At 38.9% G+C, this 20,545-nt stretch overlaps 1 protein-coding gene across 1 annotated transcript in view; it reads right to left on the bottom strand.

Moving 5' to 3' along the window:
* Positions 1–20,545, bottom strand: part of Myo3a (myosin IIIA) — a 176,718-nt gene that overhangs the window by 27,001 nt on the left and 129,172 nt on the right. The window contains exons 24-28 of the mRNA XM_042278011.2: positions 19,395–19,600; positions 14,199–14,310; positions 11,511–11,673; positions 9,929–10,052; positions 1,063–1,960 (exon numbers count right to left, since the gene is read on the bottom strand). Of these exons, the coding sequence (XP_042133945.2) occupies positions 1,063–1,960; positions 9,929–10,052; positions 11,511–11,673; positions 14,199–14,310; positions 19,395–19,600 (1,503 nt within the window). The remainder of the gene's footprint in view (positions 1–1,062; positions 1,961–9,928; positions 10,053–11,510; positions 11,674–14,198; positions 14,311–19,394; positions 19,601–20,545) is intronic.

The following is a 20,545-nucleotide window of genomic DNA, read 5'->3' on the forward strand; positions in this document are numbered from 1 at the left end:
CTTTCTAAACAGAAACAAAGGGGGAGCGGACTGAGGTGGGGACAGTAGAGTGGAGGTGGAGGGGAGGATGGGAGGAGAGGAGAAACTTCAGTTGGGATGCAAAATAAATAAATAAGTAAAATAAAAAAAATGAAAATATTCTCAAACCAGAAATAAGCATCTTCACACAATGGTTAATAAAATAGAAGAGGAAGGGGCTAGGAAATTAATAAGTAACAGATCTCCACTGATTGCTAAAGGGCAGAGATGCTTGGGTCTAACCTCAAGGTAGAGATCTAGGGCAGGCATTATGCTCTCTCAGGGTGCAGCTTCCACAGGGAACAAAACTTAGTTTAGGGATCAGGGATATTGGATATCCTCCTTTGAACCATCCTACTACAGAATTTTCTTCTGTTATTTCACAGACCACTGACTACTCTGGTAATTTATGCATTCCAGAGGTCATCTAGGTAACATCTGTCACTCTACATAGGATGAGGTAAACGTGCTGACACAGGCAGACATTTTCTTAAGGTCGGGTACCTAGAAAGAGAGAACAGGAATGAGCATTTGCTGCTCCTGTGATCTCCCTGGTACATTCTTGGCCGGAGCTGCTTATTGTCATGGGACTTTCACGTTCATCAAATAGGGTCCCTGTTAAGCTTCCTATCAGGTCTTAACAGCTAATTATGCCAAACAAGCTAAAGTTTGGGGAAGGGAGAAAGTCTATGCTTTCAGTTTTTAAAAATCATAAAAAAAGAACCCATATTTTTAGTGATAACAAAAGATCTCACAGATACACAAAATTTTTTACTACCCAGCAGTAACACCTCAGTAAGTGACAGAAACTGACATCTGGTACCTTACTATGTGTGGCTGCTATCATAATTTTGTTCTTTATTCTTATGACAATCCATGGGCATAAAAGTACATGGCCACTTTAATAGTGCAGCCATCAATACATTTTATTAAAAATGTCTCACAAACACAGATAAAACACTTCCTCAGTTATTTACTATGTGTTTAGTCAGTTACTGGGTGTTTCCCAGAGACTTTTATTAGTAAATAAATTTATTTACATACCTGTCTTGAAAACATTGCCAAATCACAGGCTTCTTTCTTCGAAGCCACCTTTGAGTCTCTGTCGCTTGTCACCTTGAGAGGATGGGTCTCCTCATGCTTTGTAGTACAGGAATAAACACTGTGAATGTTTCTTGCTACTTCTGTGGGTGACAAAACGATCTTTTGATTCTTAAAGGAAGGTGACAGCCTGTCCTCCCTCAACTGCTGCTTTGGCTTGGAACTCCGGTATTTGCTCTGAATGAACACGGCAGCCTTGTCTTCCTCCTGGGCCTGCTCCACTGGCCCCCTGTCTTTTTCTCCAAGGAACCCATGCAGGTGATGATACTCTCTCTCCAGGTTGCACAGCCGAGCATTCTGGGTAACCACAGATGTCTTCTTTTCTTTGGCTTTGCTGTCTGCATTTTGATAGACTGACCTTTGGCTAAGACTAGGATCCAAAGTTTTTCTCAGGTAAATCTCCTCAGTTAGCCACAGTCCTGGGCAGCTTGGCTTTTCCCATGTCTCCTCCCCTTCTAGACATGTTGCTTTTGATTCTTCAAAGTTCCTCCCCTCTGTGTACCACTGACAGTAAGTTTGGATCACAGTGCCCCCTTTCTCCTCTTTCCTTATCATCCTGCTTTCTTCCAGGTCTTGCATATACTTCTTCCCAGGGCTTACTTCTGCCCAAGGGTCCCCCACAACACACAGCTCTTGATTCCGCTCTTCCCCGTACACATTGCTGATTTTCTTGTGAGTCTGGTATCTTTTGTTGTTACTCTCAGCAATATTGGTGGTTTTCCCCTCAGCTCTGAAGGGAGCTGTCCTTCCTGTAGATGGGCTCTCTTTTTTGTTTGGAGCTGAAATGTTGGATTCATTAGTAAACGCTGCATTTTCTGTCTGTTTCTTCACAAAAGATTCCCTGTGCAAAACATGCATCTGGACATAAGGTAATGCTAAATGAGAGCATATTACTTTTGTCAGTAGTGATGTACAACATTGTATGGTAAGAAAGGCAAAAGAAACAAAGAAAAATTAAAATAAAAACAAATCAAGTCTTGTTAATAAAGTTCCTCACAAAATATTGTTTGTATTGACAACTGGGATGAAATAAAAAAAAAAAAACCAGTTTCAATTTGGAATGGGAAACAGGCTAGCATGGGAAGAATTATATTTCTATTTGATGAGGTACAAAAATTCTACACATGATCAAGCCACTCAAAAATTCAGCATAGGTGGAGAGAGGTTCTTGGAAAACCACCCCTAGCTGAGGAACTTTGGCAGGTGAAGGCTGCTGAGGTAGAGAGAGACTTTTTTTTTCAGGTTGGTGGCCCCTGTTAGGTAGTGCATGGCCAGTGAATTGCCATATATCCATGCACATAAGAATAGCATTGACTGGAGTCAGTAGTCTATGAAAAGAGGACATGAAATTGTGAAGAGGATATGGCAGGAGGTGAGGTTGTCTGGGAGGAATTGGAGGGGAACAGGTGATTGGTATGATCAAAATACATTGTATACATCTATGAAATTCTCAAGAATGAAAAAAATTGTCAAAAATTCTAGGAGTTTAATCCTTTCAAAATATAACCTCTATAACAAAGAATACTGCCAGATACTCTAGGCCTGTAGGCTAAAGACAGATGTCCCAACTTTGCAAAGGAACTTTGGATGACTGTCCAGGCAGCCAAATGTCTATGTTGCTTGATAATATTACATCCTTCCGGGTCTTTGATGGAATTGAAGACTAAATAGTTATAGTTTTCCTTAATTATGATAAAAAGTAAGTTAGATATAAAATTTTGGATTCACTAAGATAGGATAGGTAATGCATTATTTTCTCTAAATATGCTAACTACAAATAAGCAGAATATTATAAATATAATCTTTACTTGAAAATTGTTATTATATATAATCTTACTATGTTTAAGTTAAAACCCTTTCATTTTTATTTAGACAAAAAGGGGAAAATGTTGGGGAATATTATTTTAAGATTTGTTACTTTTGCTTATGTTGCATTTGATTAACTCTGTGAAGCTGTGTTACTGTGCCTGTCCAAAACACCTGATGTTCTAACAAAGAACTGGCCAATAGCAAGGCAGGAGAAAGGACAGGCGGGGCTGACAGGCAGAGAAGATATAGAAGAAAAATCTAGGAAGAGGAAAGAGAAATCAAGGAGCCAGAGAAGGAGGAGGACACCAAGAGCCAGCAACCCAGCTACACAGCAAGCTAAGTAAGAGTAACATTTATAGAAGTAAGAGAACAGGAAAAGCCCAGAGCAAAAAGTAGATGAGCTAATTTAAGTTAAGGAAAGCTGGCAAGAAATAAGCCAAGCTAAGGCCGGGCATTAATAAGTAAGAATAAGCCCCCATGGATGGTTTATTTGAGAGCTGGGTGGTGAGCCCCCAAAGGAGTAAAAAACAAACTACAACAGAATACATAATAATAAGTTGTAGACAATACATCCTGTTTTGGAGCCAGTAGTCAGAGTGCGTTCCCCAGGCTCATGTACTAGACTTTAATAAGGACCAAACTCAATGATCACAGGAAATACCACGCAAAATTAAAGTTAAATCGGTGTCCTCGGTCCACTCATGATTGTGTAATGTACAATGCGTCTCCTCCATTTGAAGACAGAGATATAAGGACTTCTGTATGTCTTCTTCCTCCTTCTTCAGCAGTATAAAACCCATATAAGAATACCACAGTCATGAAAAGGGCGTTTTACTGTGGAGTTAAAAACTCATGATCTGACATTCTAATTCCTTCTCCTGGGATTGGTGGTGGCAAGGTGGGGTAGGGGTGGGGTTGGTTGTGGGTTGGGGGATGGCTGCTCAAAACTTCTACTTGGCCCTGTAGCCTGTGTGAGGGTTGTGGTCTTTTAGAATCTAGTTGTGAGGAAGGACTCTTACTTGAGTCAAATTAGAAAAATACACTGGGATTCCATCTTCCCACTTCTTTCCTACTGTATTGTTTGAGGCAGGCTCTTGCTGTGAAGCTCAGGCTGGCCTTGAACTCAGGGTCTTCCCATTCCCATTTCCTAAATGCAGGGATCACAGGCTACCTCCTGCCCATTTCCCTAGTTTTATTGAGCACTTCTTAGACCCTTGGTGGCATCTTCAGGCTTGTATCAGTGGCATAACAGAGTACTGGGAGGATCAGTCAGAAAACATGGTAGAGATCACAAATTCTCTTATTTCATTTAGTCCTTACACGGTATAGCACTTTCATAGCACCTTCTAAGAATATTTACATTTCATCAAAAGATAACTGCTTGCCAAGATCCATTGGAAACTGTTTTTGAGACTTTTTATCTTACTGGTGAGACACTGTTGTCTACATGTCTAGGATTCCAAGGTTCGCCTCACCATGGTGACATGTGTGAATTCACTCTGTCCCTGAGCTACTCCAGCACTGCGGGACCTCAGAGACACACGGGGGTGGTGGGGGTGGAGGTGAGGGTGCTTCTCAGGAGAACGGCTCAGATCTCCAGCCCGAGAAGAACAGCTGACCTCTTCTGACACCTGCTGGACAGGCTCAGAGGTCTTCACCTTTCTATGCATGAGGTTTTCCTAGGCCACAGAGCAGATGTGCTCAGTAAAGGCAGAAGTAAAGTGAGGACTGTAGATGGACAGGTGGGGTGTGTGAGTGTGAAGGAAAGGCAGGGGCTCGAGAGAGCTAAGGGCTCCAGAGTGCCCGTGTTGGGATGTGGTGTGCACCAAGCCTCGCTTTCCCCGGTCTTCTCTCATTCCTATCCAGGCTCTCTTTGAGTCTACAAGTAGCAATTTCTAAAAACAGTAAAAGTTTTGTGTGTGTGTGTGTGTGTGTGTGTGTGTGTGTGTGTGTGTGTGTGTGTATGTGTGTTATGTATGAATGTATGTATGTATGTATGTGGTATATGCATATGTCAGTGTATGTGTGTGCATGAATATGGAGGCCTGAGGTTGAAGTTGGGTGTCTTCCTTAATTGTTCTCCATCTTTTTTTTTTTTTTTGTTTTGTTTTGTTTTTTCGAGACAGGGTTTCTCTATGTAGCTTTGCGCCTTTCCTGGAACTCACTTGGTAGCCCAGGCTGGCCTCAAACTCACAGAGATCCGCCTGCCTCTGCCTCCCAAGTGCTGGGATTAAAGGCATGCGCCACTACCGCCCGGCCTCTCCATCTTATTTTTAAGGCAAGGCCACTCATTGAACCTGGAGCTCATTGATTCAGCTAAGCTGACCTGCCAGTTAGATGACTCCAGGGATCTACCTGTCTCTGTTTCTTAGTGCTGGCATTATAGAGGTGTGCTGCCACATCTGTTTTTTTAATGAGGGTGCTGGAGAGTTGAGTCCAGTTTCTTATGCATGTTGGCAAGCATTTACTCCTGCATGCTATCTATCATCTATTTATCTGTCTATCATATCATATCATATCATGTCATGTCATGTCATGTCATATCATATCATATCATATCATATCAATCTATATATCTATCTAATATTTTTATGATTTATAAAAACACATAACTAGGAGTCACGAGTTGCCAGCCAGACAGAGAGGAAGCAAGATGACAAGGAAGAACTGAAAAAAGGTACTAAGCCATGTGGCTAAATATAGATAAGAATTATGTATTAATTTATGTGTAAGAGCTAGTTAGTAATAATCCTGAGCTAATGGCCATACAGTTTGTAATTAATATAAGCCTCTGTGTGTTTATTTGAGTCTGAGTGGCTGTGAACCAGGCAAACACAGGAAAAAAAATCCAACTACATTTGGCATACCAATGTGGGACTCTCGAACTTCCGTAAGGCCTAAAAGAAATTAAAAAGGGCTTCTAAACACACAATAATGGAGCTAGGGATGGCTTTCTGCTTCATGTCTCATGTGGGCTGAGATATAGAGACATCAAGGTACAGAGACACCATGCAGACTTGAGCTACAGCATGGTGGATTCCTGCGGTGGTGCACAGAGGTGTTTCCAAGCAGCGCAGCATGCTGCGTGATGGATTTAGCTTTTGCTAGCACAAACAAACAAACAAACAAACAGACAAACAAACAAAGAAACAAACAGACAAACAAACAAGAGGTTTCTGGACAATAGGCTGCTTCTTAGAGACAGAGACACACTGCTTCCCGGAATTGGCAGTAGGCATACTTCTGCCATTTTGGGAGGCTGAGGTGGGTGGAGTCAGCAGCCAAGGCTGTCATGTTGGTCCTGGCCAAGCAGTTCAGCAGTTTGGAATCTCTCCTGGTCAGAGAAGGTTTATAGATTCACAATAAAACAGATTCAGATGAAATAAAACCCTAAACACTTTACAATGTATGTAGAAATGTACATGGGCTTGGAAGAGAGAGGAAAGGGAGGATAGTTATATAAAGAAATAGATAGTTTTGGAAGGTAGAGTCTTTAAAGAGACAGTGAAAGTAATATGGAAAATAAGCCATGTAAAGATGGAAATCACACAGAGAGTCTGGATTATATTGTCTTTGGGATTTTTAACTTCAGAAAGACATTTGATTATAGAAGCTGTTGAGTTTAGCCAATATATATATTTTAAAGGTGTCTGGACTTCAGGATTTATGTTTAAGGATATGTTGATTTGGAAGAGAGATTCTGCTTTACTTTCCACAGAGGATGAGAACCTATGGATTGTGTCCAGGCTAATATAGTTTGATCAAGGAAGACCCCCTGAGAGGCCCAGATAATCCAACATCTAAAAATATCTTCAAGGCAGGTGACTCAGAGGATACAGCATCACAGACTACTCCAGCCAGGACTTGACCATAATTCTTAATTTTCTCAGGATCCCCATTAGATTGTCAGCACCCTCATCCAGCAGAAAGTAGTATGAGAAGCTACACCTAAATTCCCAAAATATTGCTTATGAATGTTTATTTTTATTTAAAGCAGGTTGATTATAAATTCAATCTCTTTCTAAAGAAGAAAAGGGAATAGTATAGATATGATAGGATGAAAGGGTAGGTTAATGAACCTACTTTTATAGAGCAATAGCTTGTTTAAAGATGTTTTACATTGCTATAGATTTTAGTTTATTGATACAAATTTAGAGTTGATTTTGTTATACTATATATATGTATATATATCTACTCTCATTTAAGGTATTATGTTTATGTAACTCATTTAAATTGTAATGGATAATTAAGAAATACAGATTAATAATTTGTCTTCTATGATAGTCAAATTTATAGTCATGTTAAATTTTCTAGGTATACATAGATATAATTCAATTAGGTAGGTCATCTTCAAACATTAAAAGACCTACAGAATATGGCATTTAAGATGTTTTAAAAACTTAGACTTTCTGGACAGTGAGACACGTCTGCTTCTGGCAGCACCAATTTACTTCAAAGAGAAAGATGGGCATTGAAGACACTCCATATGGAGTTTATTTTCTTGGTAAAAATTTTCTTGCCATTTGGGCAAGAAACTGTTCTTGCCTGGACTGATTGGTAAAATGTATTGATTGGACATGCAGGAACCATAGGAAGGTGACCACTGAACTTTGCAAGGCAAGATGGTCCTTCAGGTTCCTGCTTCAGAGAAGAAACTGCCAAACATTATACAGGACGCAGGGATAAGCGACTGAAAGACTCTAGACCTATAGGCTGAAGATGGATGCCCCAAAGTTGCAGAGGAACTTTGGATGACTGTCCAGGCAGGTAGCTCTCTTAGTAATACTATATCCTTCTGAGGTCTTTGATATAGTTGAAGACTAGATAGTTATAATTTTCCTTAGTCATGATAAAAGATAAATTAGATGAAACTTTAGACTCACAAATATAGGATAGATGATAAAATATTTTCTTTAATTTTGCCTAATACAAATAGACTAGATATTGTAACTGTAATTCTTGCTTTATAACTGTTTTGTTGTACCTAATTTTACTATGTTAAAGTAAAAACTTTCCTTTTTGATTAGACAGAAAAGGGGAAGTGCTGTGGAATGTCATTCTGTATGCTGTGAATGTGTGTTGCTCTGATTGGTTGATAAATAAAATGCTGATTGGCCAGTAGCCAGGTAGGAAGTATAGGTGGGGTGAGCAGATGAGGAGAATTCTGGGAAGAGGAAGGGTTGAGTCAGGAGTCCCCAGCCAGATACAGAGGAAGCAAGATGACAAGGCAGAACTGAGAAAAGATACCAAGCCATGTGTCTAAACATAGATAAGAATTATGGGTTAATTTAAGTGTAAGAGCTAATTAGTAATAAGCCTGAGCTAATGGCCATACAGTTCGTAATAAAAAACCAAAACAAAACACATAACTATATATTAATGGGGTACTAGGTGATTTTTTTTTGAGACAGGGTTTCTCTGTGTAGTTTTGGTGCCTGTCCTGATTTTCTCTCTATAAACTAGGCTGGCCTTGAACTCACCAGAGATTTGCCTGGCTCTGCCTCCTGAGTCCTGAGAATAAAGGTGTGCACCACCACCGCCCAGCTGATGGTAGATTTTTAATCACTGTCTGTAAACTGAAAAGGAATCCTGATGTCTTCAGAAAAAAGGTGGAAGCAAACTGGTATATAAATGAACTGTGGATCTCCTCAATACATGTAATATCTACAAGCAGTAACATTTCTAGAAGTAGTAATATCAGTCCATCTTTCTCTCATATGCACCCAGTTTATACTTCTCTGGCTCCTATCATGTAGATCCTGTCCCTGAGGCAGACATGGGGTCTCCCTGGAGTTTGCAGGGCAGCTTTACAACCAGTAACAAGGAAAAACACATCATTTGGACCATGAGAGGCAACATCAAAGGGCACATACATAGGCCTCTGAGCACACAGAAAACTGAAAACATTAAATGCCTCTAAATTTCAAATCAACATTGATGTTTGTTAAATAAGGAAATAAGGTTGGCCTGTATGATAATGGAGAGTGTGCATGAAGGGAGAGGAGGGGAGGTAACAAGTGTCCCTAAACTCACTGTTGGCATGAGTGTTGGGTGTGAGAATAACACATGTGGTTGAGTGGAGAGAAAAGGACATTGTCTCTTCTTCCATTTTATTTGTCCACCCTTTCCATGGCTAAGACAAAGGGTCCAAGGCTAAGTGTGGAGTGACCTTCACATCTCTAGAGAACTATTTACTAATATTTTCATCAATTCATTTTACCACTTGGACCAAAACTATTTTACCTTCGTTAATCTGTGGTAATCAAGACAGAGTTCTCTACACTTTATATCTTCCACGTTTTTTGTATAGCTAAACGATATTTTTCTTCTTTGTATGATCCTGAGGCTTGAACTCAGGACTTTATTACACCAGGTTAAGCACTTCACCATAACTTTCCCTTTATATATATTTATAGCAGAGCTAGCCAACTTTACTAGCAATTTATTGGTCATATTCTTTTTCATGATACTGTGAGTCATTTGAGGATAAGGACTTTGTTTCTTTAATCTCTGTATCTTACTACCTAACACAAAGCCCGCTGAATAAATGAATTCTTGTGGACCCACTAATAATCACCTTGAAATATGCATAAAAAGGCCCAGGGGAGAAAAAAAGGGCAGCTGGTGACTACGATTAGGATTGATTGTGTATTGGCTGCTATGGCCATAGGGATAAATGGGAGGGCTCGGGGACATTTAGATGGGGATGGAGATGTTATTGTGAGTGGCAAGAGAATCATTATCAAGGGACATCCAGCCCTTGGGGTAGAACTGCAGGGGGCTGTCCCTTAGAAACCAAGAGGTAGAAGAGCCCTCTGGGAATCAGAGTGAGACCATGAGAATAAGATGCCCATGAACTCCCAGATAGACAAGGTGGTTGTGTGTTTCCCTGGGATTTGATGTATCAGTAACAGACAGGAACAACAAAGACTGGAAATATTATTCTACGACCTTGGAACACCTTGATGGCAAAATGGTGTCAGAAAGAACATCATTGTACCTTTTAGTTTCAAAGTTTTTCTTGTAGTCAAATTCCCGATCATTAGCTTGAATGTTCGTTACTGCTGTGTTTTTCACGTTAGCAGTTTCTTTTCCTTGTTTTCTCATGAGATGTCTTCTTGCAGCTGAAACACATAAGGAACAAAGGAGCAGTAGGCACAAGAAATAAAAGAACATTAAATGAATGCAAACTAGTGGTTTTGACCATCATTGTCACAGAAAAAATGAAAGTAAAGATGCCTAATCGATGAGTTTTTTAAAAACGGGAATCATTAACAACAGTTTTAGATATAAACTACAGCAATGGACTCACCATGGGACTACAATGGCAAACACTGGTAGCACGCTCCTTTGCTTGAAATTATCTCCTTTTTGTCATGTTCAGCTCTTCACAGAAGGCCCTCATTATCTACATAATATATGCATAATGTATATATAATGTATAGCTTGGACATTTTCACCAATTATGCTGGGAGTCACATGTATTTTAGAATTCAGTTTTCAAAGTTTTGCTTTATTTTAGAAAGGTAACATGGAGTAACTATCTATTCAGGAGCATTCTCTTGCCAGGGCAGCCTCTTAAAGCAAAACTAAGAACCATTTCTTCACACCAGTAGACTATTGCAACAACCTGAACTAATGGCTGTAAACAGTCTTACTCTTATCAGGTTGTGTCTAACTGACAAATGAGTTACGGAAAGGTTTTTAATCAGAGCTTTATGCACCTCAGAGTTGAGGATGAGATCCCAAAGTACTGTAATGTCTTAAGGGGAAGTTAACAGTTTGGAGTTCTGACTGATGGAACTGGGAACAGGACATGGGTCTTTCAATAGTAATCTATGACGTCCACCATGTGAATATTCTTTAGAATGTGGTCACGTATGTCAGTGAGATAAAAATGGATTTAGTGAGCCTAGGCTAGCATCTAAAATGAAACAAAATAGATCAGAAGTAAAATGTCAGAGTGAAAGTAAAGTACATTTTTCAGTATGGATATTTGATCAAATTTATCTTTTTTGAAAAATACTGTTGCAAGTCATCCTAGGCATGATTTAAATTTATGAATGCCTTTAAAGGAAAAAACCAACAAAATCCAAAATTTATCAATATATTTTAATAAAAATTTGCTAAGTATGGTCCTATATATCACTTCCTCAGAGTTAATTCAGAGAATAGATGCCCTTTAATGAAATAAAATTTAATTAAATTGTCAAAAATTATGACAATTGTAACCTTTGGAATAGAGGAAGAAAATCTTATTGTCTAATGAGTTATGGTATTGTAATATGATTCTTGAGAGCCATAACTAATCCAATTGTTGGCCACATCAAACAGGATCGGTCAATTGTTTTTCATTAATCCTTGACAGGAAACTTAAAACCTCCAGTTATTTAATTTAAAACAAAACATTTATTCAAATATTAAAAGTGTCAGTCATTGCAACAATATAATTTAGAGTAGCTTGTGAATAAACACAAAAGTCACATGAAAATTGCAGGCCTGTGCACAGGAAGTGCTAGAGTTTCGATTTATGACATGTCTCCATTATGCTTTTTACACTGCAAGGTGACCATGGTGATTACCTGACTGTATTATTACAGCACTGTCTCTCCTCTTCTGCTGTAGCTTTTGGTATCTTCTTGAACCCAAGAACGCTCTGACACCAGCTTGAATCAAAACGAGCTTGTCAATGGCTTCCTTTCGCATTAGATTCAACTGTTCCACATGATAATATTTAAGGAACACCTTAAAAGAATTAAAATAAAGTACAGTAAGATCTTGACTCACAGATGTACAGTGGCTGTGTGTCATGCTTGAAGAACAGACTGTATGTTGAACCTCTTTGGGTCTGGAAGACATGTTTGCTTCTTGGGCTTGGCTGTCACCCAGATTTTGATGCTTAAACAAAACTTGTCTTTGAGAAGGAAGCAAAAGGAAGACCTGGCAACTTGGGACTTCTTTGGATCTAATAGTAAGAATCGGAGATTCTGAGCTCTTTCTGGAAAATATTTAGCATCATATATTCTGGGTTAAGCTCATCTTTATGCTTAAAACATTTTAAAGACAATGCTGTTTCCCAAATTTAAAACTTGTACAAAACTATCTGTAAATAAATGGGCAGTTCATTCATGAAATGTTTATTCACCAAATGATTCTTGAAACTTATTGAATTTCTTTATCTGCTGGAGATATAGAGATGAATATGACAGGGGACTGTCAAGATATTTTCAGTGGGGAAAATGAAGCAGATTGGGTACCAGCAGAACTAACAACTTTCTCCATAGACTAACCACAGGGTGACTTCAGATCATTCTAAAGTTAACTTGAGCTTGGGCAAGGCCAGAGACTCAAGACCAAAGGCATTCTTCATGTTTAAGATGTTTAGCTTTACTCTTTCCCTTTAGGGAATATCTTTCATTCTTTTAATGGACAAATTCATCAAAATATATCACCTCAGAGAGTTCATTGAGCCCATCAAGAAAATCAATTGAAGTAGTTGAAATCAAATGTTATAGCTGAGTTGTAAGACCTGGTAACTTTGACTGCAGAACTCTCCCAGCATTCCATTGAAGATGGAAGCTAGGCACCACAGGCAAACAGTTAGGCATTATGGACTTTGATTGAATTCAATTTTAATTTCTACAGGATTCTAGATGTTAATATATTTAGTCCATTCTGTTGTTGACAATTCATTTAAAATTCAATGTGTTTAAAAAGGTCATCATTTTTTTTGCATAGCGCTAGAAATGTTCTTATATTAAACACTTTTATCCATGTTAATGAGTTGGAAAGGTGAAGTGGAAAAATATGAATGGCTTTAAAATGCTATTTAAATATCATGCAGAACTGGCAGGCCAAGGACCTTTTTACAAGTTAAAACTCCATTTGAAGTTACAGATGCATTTCTGATCATAAATGATGAGGTTTTAGCCTGACAGCATTCGTCATTGTGAGCATTTTAAAGAAAGTAGTCTGAATAAAGTATATATCCTCTGAGCACCTTGAATTCTCCTTTATCAAATATCAAAAAAAGTGTTACTGAGTATAAGACAGATGATCAGAAAAATCCCTCAAATTGTTGCCTGGATAATACATCCTCTGAACATGAAATTCTTTCCTCTCCTTTTATGCCCAAGACACAATACTCAGATTTCTTTGGAAATGAGGGCATTTGTTCTGGTCCCTTTGGAGTGGTTGACAGTAGTTATTCATAGTTATTCTTGAATGATCACTTTGTGAGTATTTCTTTTGCTTTGTTCTTTTGGGGGTATAACTGGTATATCCCCCCCCCCCGAACACTTTAAGGATGAACTGGTAAATCTGGTGTACCTCCAAGAAATATTTAGAATGCACTGGTGTATCTGGTATACCTCTAAAACACATTTAGAATGCACTGGGACTTACCCACCTTAAGAGGCTCTAAGGACACATGCCAGGTCCAGTGTATCCTTTCTCTGAACAGCTACGTGTTTGACTTCCATATTCAAAATGATTTAAAAACATTGTCCTCTAAGGGGTTAAATAAGATTCCCAGGCTCCTAAAGTTAATAATATGTGCACCAGTACTCAAACATATAGTGAGTCTCATGATGATGCTAAATATTTTACTTCAGATAAATTTCAAGTTTATAATAGAAACCAAGTGAGAATTTAACAAAGAAGAGAAAAGCAAGAATCCCATTCTGATCTTATACTAGCTTTCTGACAAATTGAAAGTAATAAGGTAGATAAAATGATGGCTGGGTGTGGCAGTACATGCCATTAATCTCAGCACTGGAGGCAGAAGCAGGTGTGTCTCCGTGAGTTCAAGGCTAGCCTGGACATAAAACAAGTTCCAGGCCAGTGAGCAATTCACAGTGAAACCCTTGTCCCTCCCATTGAAGAACAAATGTTTGTTTCCAATAACATTTGAAGTTAAGTATATTTATTGCCAGTGTCATTGGGGTTTTTCTTTTGGATAAATCTCTGAATTATGAAATTTTCTCATACTGTCTGCATCAGGTTTGTGTATGAGCATGTCTGTGGAGCATTTTCTTGATTGCTAACTGATATAAGAGGGCATAGCTCACTGTGGGCAGAGTTATCCTTAGGCAGGTGGGCCTGGGTTTATTAAGATCAAAAATGCTTTATCTTCATGAAGGCTTTATGTATTTTAAGTTTCACCCCCCAATTTTACATAGTCTCTAACAAAAATCATAATAGTTTCAATAATTAGTAAGATGTTAGAACTCTTTCAAATCCACTAATCATTTTTTCCATGAAAACATTACTTTTGTTTTTCCAAGAGCCCAATTATCAAGACCAGCCTTTTCCAAAATGGTAGCGCAGGTGTCTGGGCTCACTGGAGGCTCTTCACTCGACTTGTAGCAGAGAACATAATACCTGAAATGATAAAAATTGGTAGTTGGTTTGTACACTGGTCCAACATTAGCAGTGGCAGCCACCTGGCAGCTCTGTCATGGTGAAGGGATGAGACTACCAGACTTAATGCTTGGCTCTCTGATACGTTCCCCAATAGACAGCAGAAAAATAACAACTCCAGACAGACACAAACCTAGAGCAAGCTGTAGTTTTACTCCTGTGATGGCTCTAGTCATAAACTTCATATCCAGAAAAATATTTGAATACTCACAAGCACATGAAAACAGAATGCTTATGGTATGTGTGTGCAGATTACTGGAAAATCAAATTGAAAGCCTCTTTGTGGTTGAATATTTAGTAAATGACGGAATTGGAGTTCAAAGCTGAGTTTGACTTTAAAGCATGAGTACTCATTGTGATGGCTAAGTGTGGTTGTCAACTTGACACCCGGAGAAGAGAAAACCTCAGTTGAAGAACTGCCTACATCAAGTTCACCTATGGGCATGTCTGTGGGGGCATTTTCTTGATTGACAACCAGTATAAGAAGGCCTAGCCCACTGTGAGTGGTGTCATCACTAGGAAGGTGAGGCTGGGCTGTAGAAGAAAGCTAGTTGAATGTAAACCTGGTAACAAGTCAATAAACAGTGTTCCTCTGTTGGTTCCTCCTTCAAGCTCATGTCTTGAGTTCCTGCCTTGGCCTTCCTCAACAATGGACTATAATCTGTAGGCTAAAATAAACCCTTTCTTCCCCAAGTTGTTTTTTGTCACATAAACAGAAAGTAAAGTAGAACCTACTATATATTATCCTGTCATCAACGAACTCTGCTTAGGGGATGCAAGCCAAGTGACTCTGCATAGTATCAGTATAAAATGGAGCTAAATTCTCTGGCTCTTAGAAGAGGGTTCATTTGAAACAACAACAACAACAAACAAACAAACAAAAACCAGTAAGAACCCTGTGCTTCAGTTCAGAGCTTACTTGTCTCCCAATGGCCCATGTGTTAAAGACCTGCTCTGTGGAACAGCCTTTGGAAGACTGTGGGACTCCTAGGAGGGGTCATCCAGTGGGAAGTCTTCAGGTCACTGGGGGTGTGCCCTTGAAGAGGTTATTGCACCCCACCTGAATGTGATAGTACCACAGGCCCGAAGTCATGAAGCTAACCAGTGCACTGGAAGCCTGGATCAGCCTTTTATCTTTATCAGTTGGCTGTTACAGGTTATTCACTGTGATTGGTAGAGAGCTGATCAACACAATAATGTCTTGTGCAAAGTCAGTTCATATTGGGCACCTCCTCTTAGGCTTGTTTTCTTGTCACAAAGCAGAAAAGCTTATCTGTGATCACCGAGGAAAGGGCCTGGAGAATTTTTCAAGGTTAGTCAATGCCAAGGCAAGGCATGGGAGGGCTAGAAAATCCCACTTAGAGCTTCAGGAGACCTTTTAAAACTGTTTTGCCTTCCCAACAGTCTATACCAATTTGGGTGACAGCTTTCAAAACAGTGACACAGAAAAGGTTTAGCCTTTTATTTCTAGAACTTCCTGTTATTTAGAACAGTGATTCTTTTTTTTTTTCACTATACCCAAAGCTTTTTACCCTTTTCTTTCTCATTTATCATGTAGTAATTTGCTATTCTATAGCTTCATAGGCTATGGAAACACAGGGGAGAACCAATTTTCACTTCTTAATTTGTGAATAAACAACTTACCTGCAAACAAAGCATCATCAACACAATGGATTTAGTTTTCTGTGTGGTCTGGGCTATAAAACCTTGGCTATTTTGAAAGCATAAAACTCCTATTTTTAACCCATTGCGGTGTCTCATTTCCTGTTCTGTTGCTTCACTAATACCTTCTCTTCCAATCCAACTTAATCCAAGGCTTCTTAGTTTCTTGTCACCCCAATTGACTGGGACCTGAATATCTTCCTTTTCACAGCTTTTTCACTCACTAGTCTCACCAGGTAAGCAATTTTGCTTGAATACAGAAGCCTGGTGAGCCATTGCAGCTCACTTCCTGTGTAAAGGCCCACTTCCTGTCTTCCCTAATAATTGTATCCTCTGCCAGGTCCTGGTGTGTGGTCCTGATTTTGACATTTTAATTGAATGTCTTTCTCTCTGTAGACTCTTACACTGCACACCAGTCTCCTGAACTTGTCATTTACTATTCCACATTGTTTGTTAACTTCCCATGTCTTTGACTCTGATAACCTTAACTGGGTTTTCAATTACTGATGCTAAGCCCGTTTTAAAACGGTGTCTCTACAGCTCTTAGCATAGTAGCTTAGCATCCATATACCATATTAGTAATATTTAAGTAGAGTAAGGTAGAAAAGACCCATTACTAGATACTGATGTATTGACTTATTTAGTGATTTACTTGAAGTCCTTCTTGTATTGCTTATTGCCAAGCATGACTCCAGTTGCTACCTGGAACAGAACGACCTGGAGAAACAGTTGCAAACAAAAATAGAAACAAAAGCAAAACTGGTTGCTACCCTTAGCAGCCTGACCACAAAAGCTTAGACCTGCCATCCTCCTTTAAAAAAACCAAAAGGCCCCAAGCTAATTGCCATCTACACTTTGCTTCTGGAAAAGTCCCACTTATTGCTTGCCCCACTTTGTGGTTCTGTAATATAAAATGTAAATGCAAACTGGATTGGGACTGACGTCTTTCAGGTCCTGGGTTCGGTCCACCAGTGAACACATCTCCTCTCTTCTACCCTCACTGGTGTCAGAGTGCTTACTCCAGATGGATAATTGCAGCAGTATTTATATTAACATTGAAGAAGGTCTACTCACCTCATGACACACGAAATACATGACAGTAAAGTCAAACTTTAATTTTAACCTCGAAACTCCTCTACATTTAATATTTGGAGTTATGTACTTTCATGGACAGAACTGAGTATTTATCTACTGGCCAAGTAAAAATGTCAATATTCTAAAATTTCTCATTTATATACAAATTTGAGACTGAGCTATAGAAAGTAAAGTCAGTTCAGTTCAATCTCTGAACTCCAAAATTTGAATCTATAAGGCTGGTCTTAAACTTCTATGAAAACCCTCTAATATAAAATCCAGAATATAAGTGTAATTTTGTTTGTTTGTTTTTTTCGAGACAGGGTTTTTCTATGTAGCTTTACACCTTTTCTGGAACTCACTTGGTAGCCCAGGCTGGCCTCGAACTCACAGAGATCCGCCTGGCTCTACCTCCCGAGTGCTGGGATTAAAGGCGTGTGCCACCACCGCCCGGCGTAATTTTTATATATATCATGAAAAAATGGTAGGGTGTTTTTGATTTCAGCACATTCCAAAAAATACCTTTATTTTCTTTTTTGGGTTTTTAAAGAAGAAAAAAGCTATAATGAATTGCTGAAAAACAAGAAAATCAGAAGAAAGAATTTTTATTACATTGAATATGGATCTTAGACACTGTCATGGATTGTGTAGTAAATGTCATTTTCCCCTCCCCCGAAATGGCCCAGGTGTTGAAGCTTGATCTGTGGACAGTGGTGCTCCTGAGAGGTAACTACATCACAAGGATGCATAATTTATCAGTGGGATAGGTATTAGAAGCTGAGATCTCATTGGAGGAAGTAGCTACCTGAGGATGCAGAATCATGTACCTGCCCCAGCAGAGTGTGCCTTTCCTGTCATGTCCTCTTCTTTATGTACCTGCAGGGCATGCCTTTCCCGTCCCTGTCCTCTTCTTTATGTACCTGCAGGGCATGCCTTTCCTGTCCCTGTCCTCTTCCTCTCAGTCTCCGATACCTCCTGACTGTCACAGGGACGGCCCCTTTCTTCCACTGTACTTCCCGACCGTCACAGGGACGGCCCCTTCTTCCACTATGGCTTCCTACCATGAAGTGTCTACCATGCACGGGTCTAATCAACAGAGCCATCTGACCACGGAGTGAAACCTCTGAGGCTGTGAGCCAAACAAGTCTCTCCTTTATCAAGTTGCTTCTCTCAGGTATTTGCCACAGTGACAGACTACCAGCTAACCCAGCTACACAAGCCAGGTAAAAGAAAGCATGATAGGACTGTTTTTCAGGGGCGGGGGTGGAGAAATGTAACCAGAATTTGTTGAACAACCAAAAACAAAGCTTTGTTTTGTTCTTAATATTCCTTTGCATACTTGGAAAAAAAAGGATTATTTTATGGATGGAGAATTCTTTAAACATTAAAATTTCCTGAAAACTGAAATATGTCTAAAACTTGAAATTTCTTTAAATATAATAATGAATAGAAATACAGGATTGACAACTCTCAGAAACATGGACATTTAAAATATTAAATATTTAAAAAATATTGAACCTCAGCATCACCACTACTATATTACTTAAAATACATTTACTGTATAAAAATTAATTTTACAGTGATTTTAAATGTTAAGAACTTTTTGTACCTAGTGGATTCTTTCTTAAATTAGAAAAGATCACACTGACATAAATTTAATTGACTTTCTATATCTGTTAATTCTCTATAGACATGACATTATTCAATTTGATCATTATAACTGTTCTATCAGAGGGTCATAGCAGACTTAGGAAGTGAGGAAAGTATGATACCACAGAGGCCAGGGTTTCTCAACCTGGAACTGCTGGCATTTGGGCCTGGAGAGCTTAGTTATGGGAGCTGCCCTCTGTGCTGTAGATGAGATGATTAGCAGCATCCCAGGGCTCTACCCAGTAGGTGAGAGTACCCCACTCTAAGGCATGACATCTCCAAATGTCTCCAGACATTGCTAAGTATCTTTTGAAGGGCTCCATCTCTCCTATTTGAGATTTGTTGGTGTACTTCCATGGCTACATAGCAAGTGTAGCATTGGGCTGAGAACACAGATCCCCTCACTCTTCGGTACAGAGCCTTAGACCCTTGACCTTCCAGCCTTTCACATGCATCTTCTTCCCTCACAGAGATTTCCCAGAGCACAGCAGAGTTTCCCAGACTCAACTAGTAATAGCTATAGTCTCTTTTCACTACATGAATAAAATGCTTCTGCCCCAGACCTCCTAGACAATTCTCCACTGTTTTATAGTCTACAATTCTTCTGAAAAAATTTAAAAATATAAACCACACAAAGAAAATGCAAGAAATCCACAAACCTTCTTATAAAGTTAGCAAACAGTATCCGATGAGAGTAACCAAGCCTTCGGATTCTGGCCGTTTCCAAAATCCCTGTGCAGCGGAGCTGTAGCAGAACCTTCTCTTTGTCATATTTTCTTGCCTGTCTCTCATTATTTGGCTTGATGCAACGCACAAAATGAGGTTGGCCCACCACCATTTTAGATAACAAATCCATCAAGGAATACTATAATATACAACATGAATCAATTTCATGGTGTGACACTAAAAAAAAGTATGAATTTGTAGGTCTTCATTTTTATTACAAGGTTACAGTTTTAAGAATTAATGTTACAAATTGCTAATCACTGTGAGTGGAAAGAGATCTGATATAAGGAAAAGGAATTCATCTAAAAATTACCGATTCTGTTACAGAAATGTAGAGGCAATAACTAGGAGTTTGCCTATGAAAAAATTGCCTAGAAACTCTTAGGGCAGCATTAAGTGATAAATTTATTTTTTACATACTTTTTAAAGTAATTATATCCTCTCAAGCAAACATACAAAGTTACAATATTGTGACATACAATTTGGTTAATTTACTTTATATACTAATTTCCTTGTCCTACTCTGTTTTGTAGAAAGTATAAAAAACAAACACTTTAATCTCTGTTGGAATCATCTAAATTAGGGCAGAGAAGTTAGTTTCAAAAATGAAAATAATCAAATTATTATCCACTTAACTATTTTACTGTGCTTTATTTATTGATTTGGAGAGAATATTTTTATTAATATGGGTATTAAAACTCTCTTCTGTAGCAGTGCTTTGTTAAAATAATAGCCAATTATCAAACAATTAAGAATAACCTATTAGGATGAATAGAGTTCATTAAAAGTGGAACCTCAGCAAAGCAGTTATCTCCAAGACCAAGATCAGAATTTCCTGGCAAGGCAGTGAATGGACACAGCATGGAGGACTGGGCTTTTTAGTGTTAGAAGTACCAACATTTAGAGTTGCAGGGCCAGTGCAACCCAAATATTGAAGTTAGCCAGCTGACGTATCTGCTGCATTTGGATGCTTTCCTCTTGGGGACCAGCTCAGATGCCATCTTCCCAAACAGCTGCAACTGCCACCCTGGAGCCCTTTCATTACATTATCTGTGAATCATCATTCCTTTAGTCATGCCAACAT

The sequence above is a fragment of the Peromyscus maniculatus genome, chromosome 5, assembly GCF_049852395.1.
Source record: "Peromyscus maniculatus bairdii isolate BWxNUB_F1_BW_parent chromosome 5, HU_Pman_BW_mat_3.1, whole genome shotgun sequence".
In the NCBI taxonomy this organism is placed as follows: Eukaryota; Metazoa; Chordata; class Mammalia; order Rodentia; family Cricetidae; genus Peromyscus; species Peromyscus maniculatus.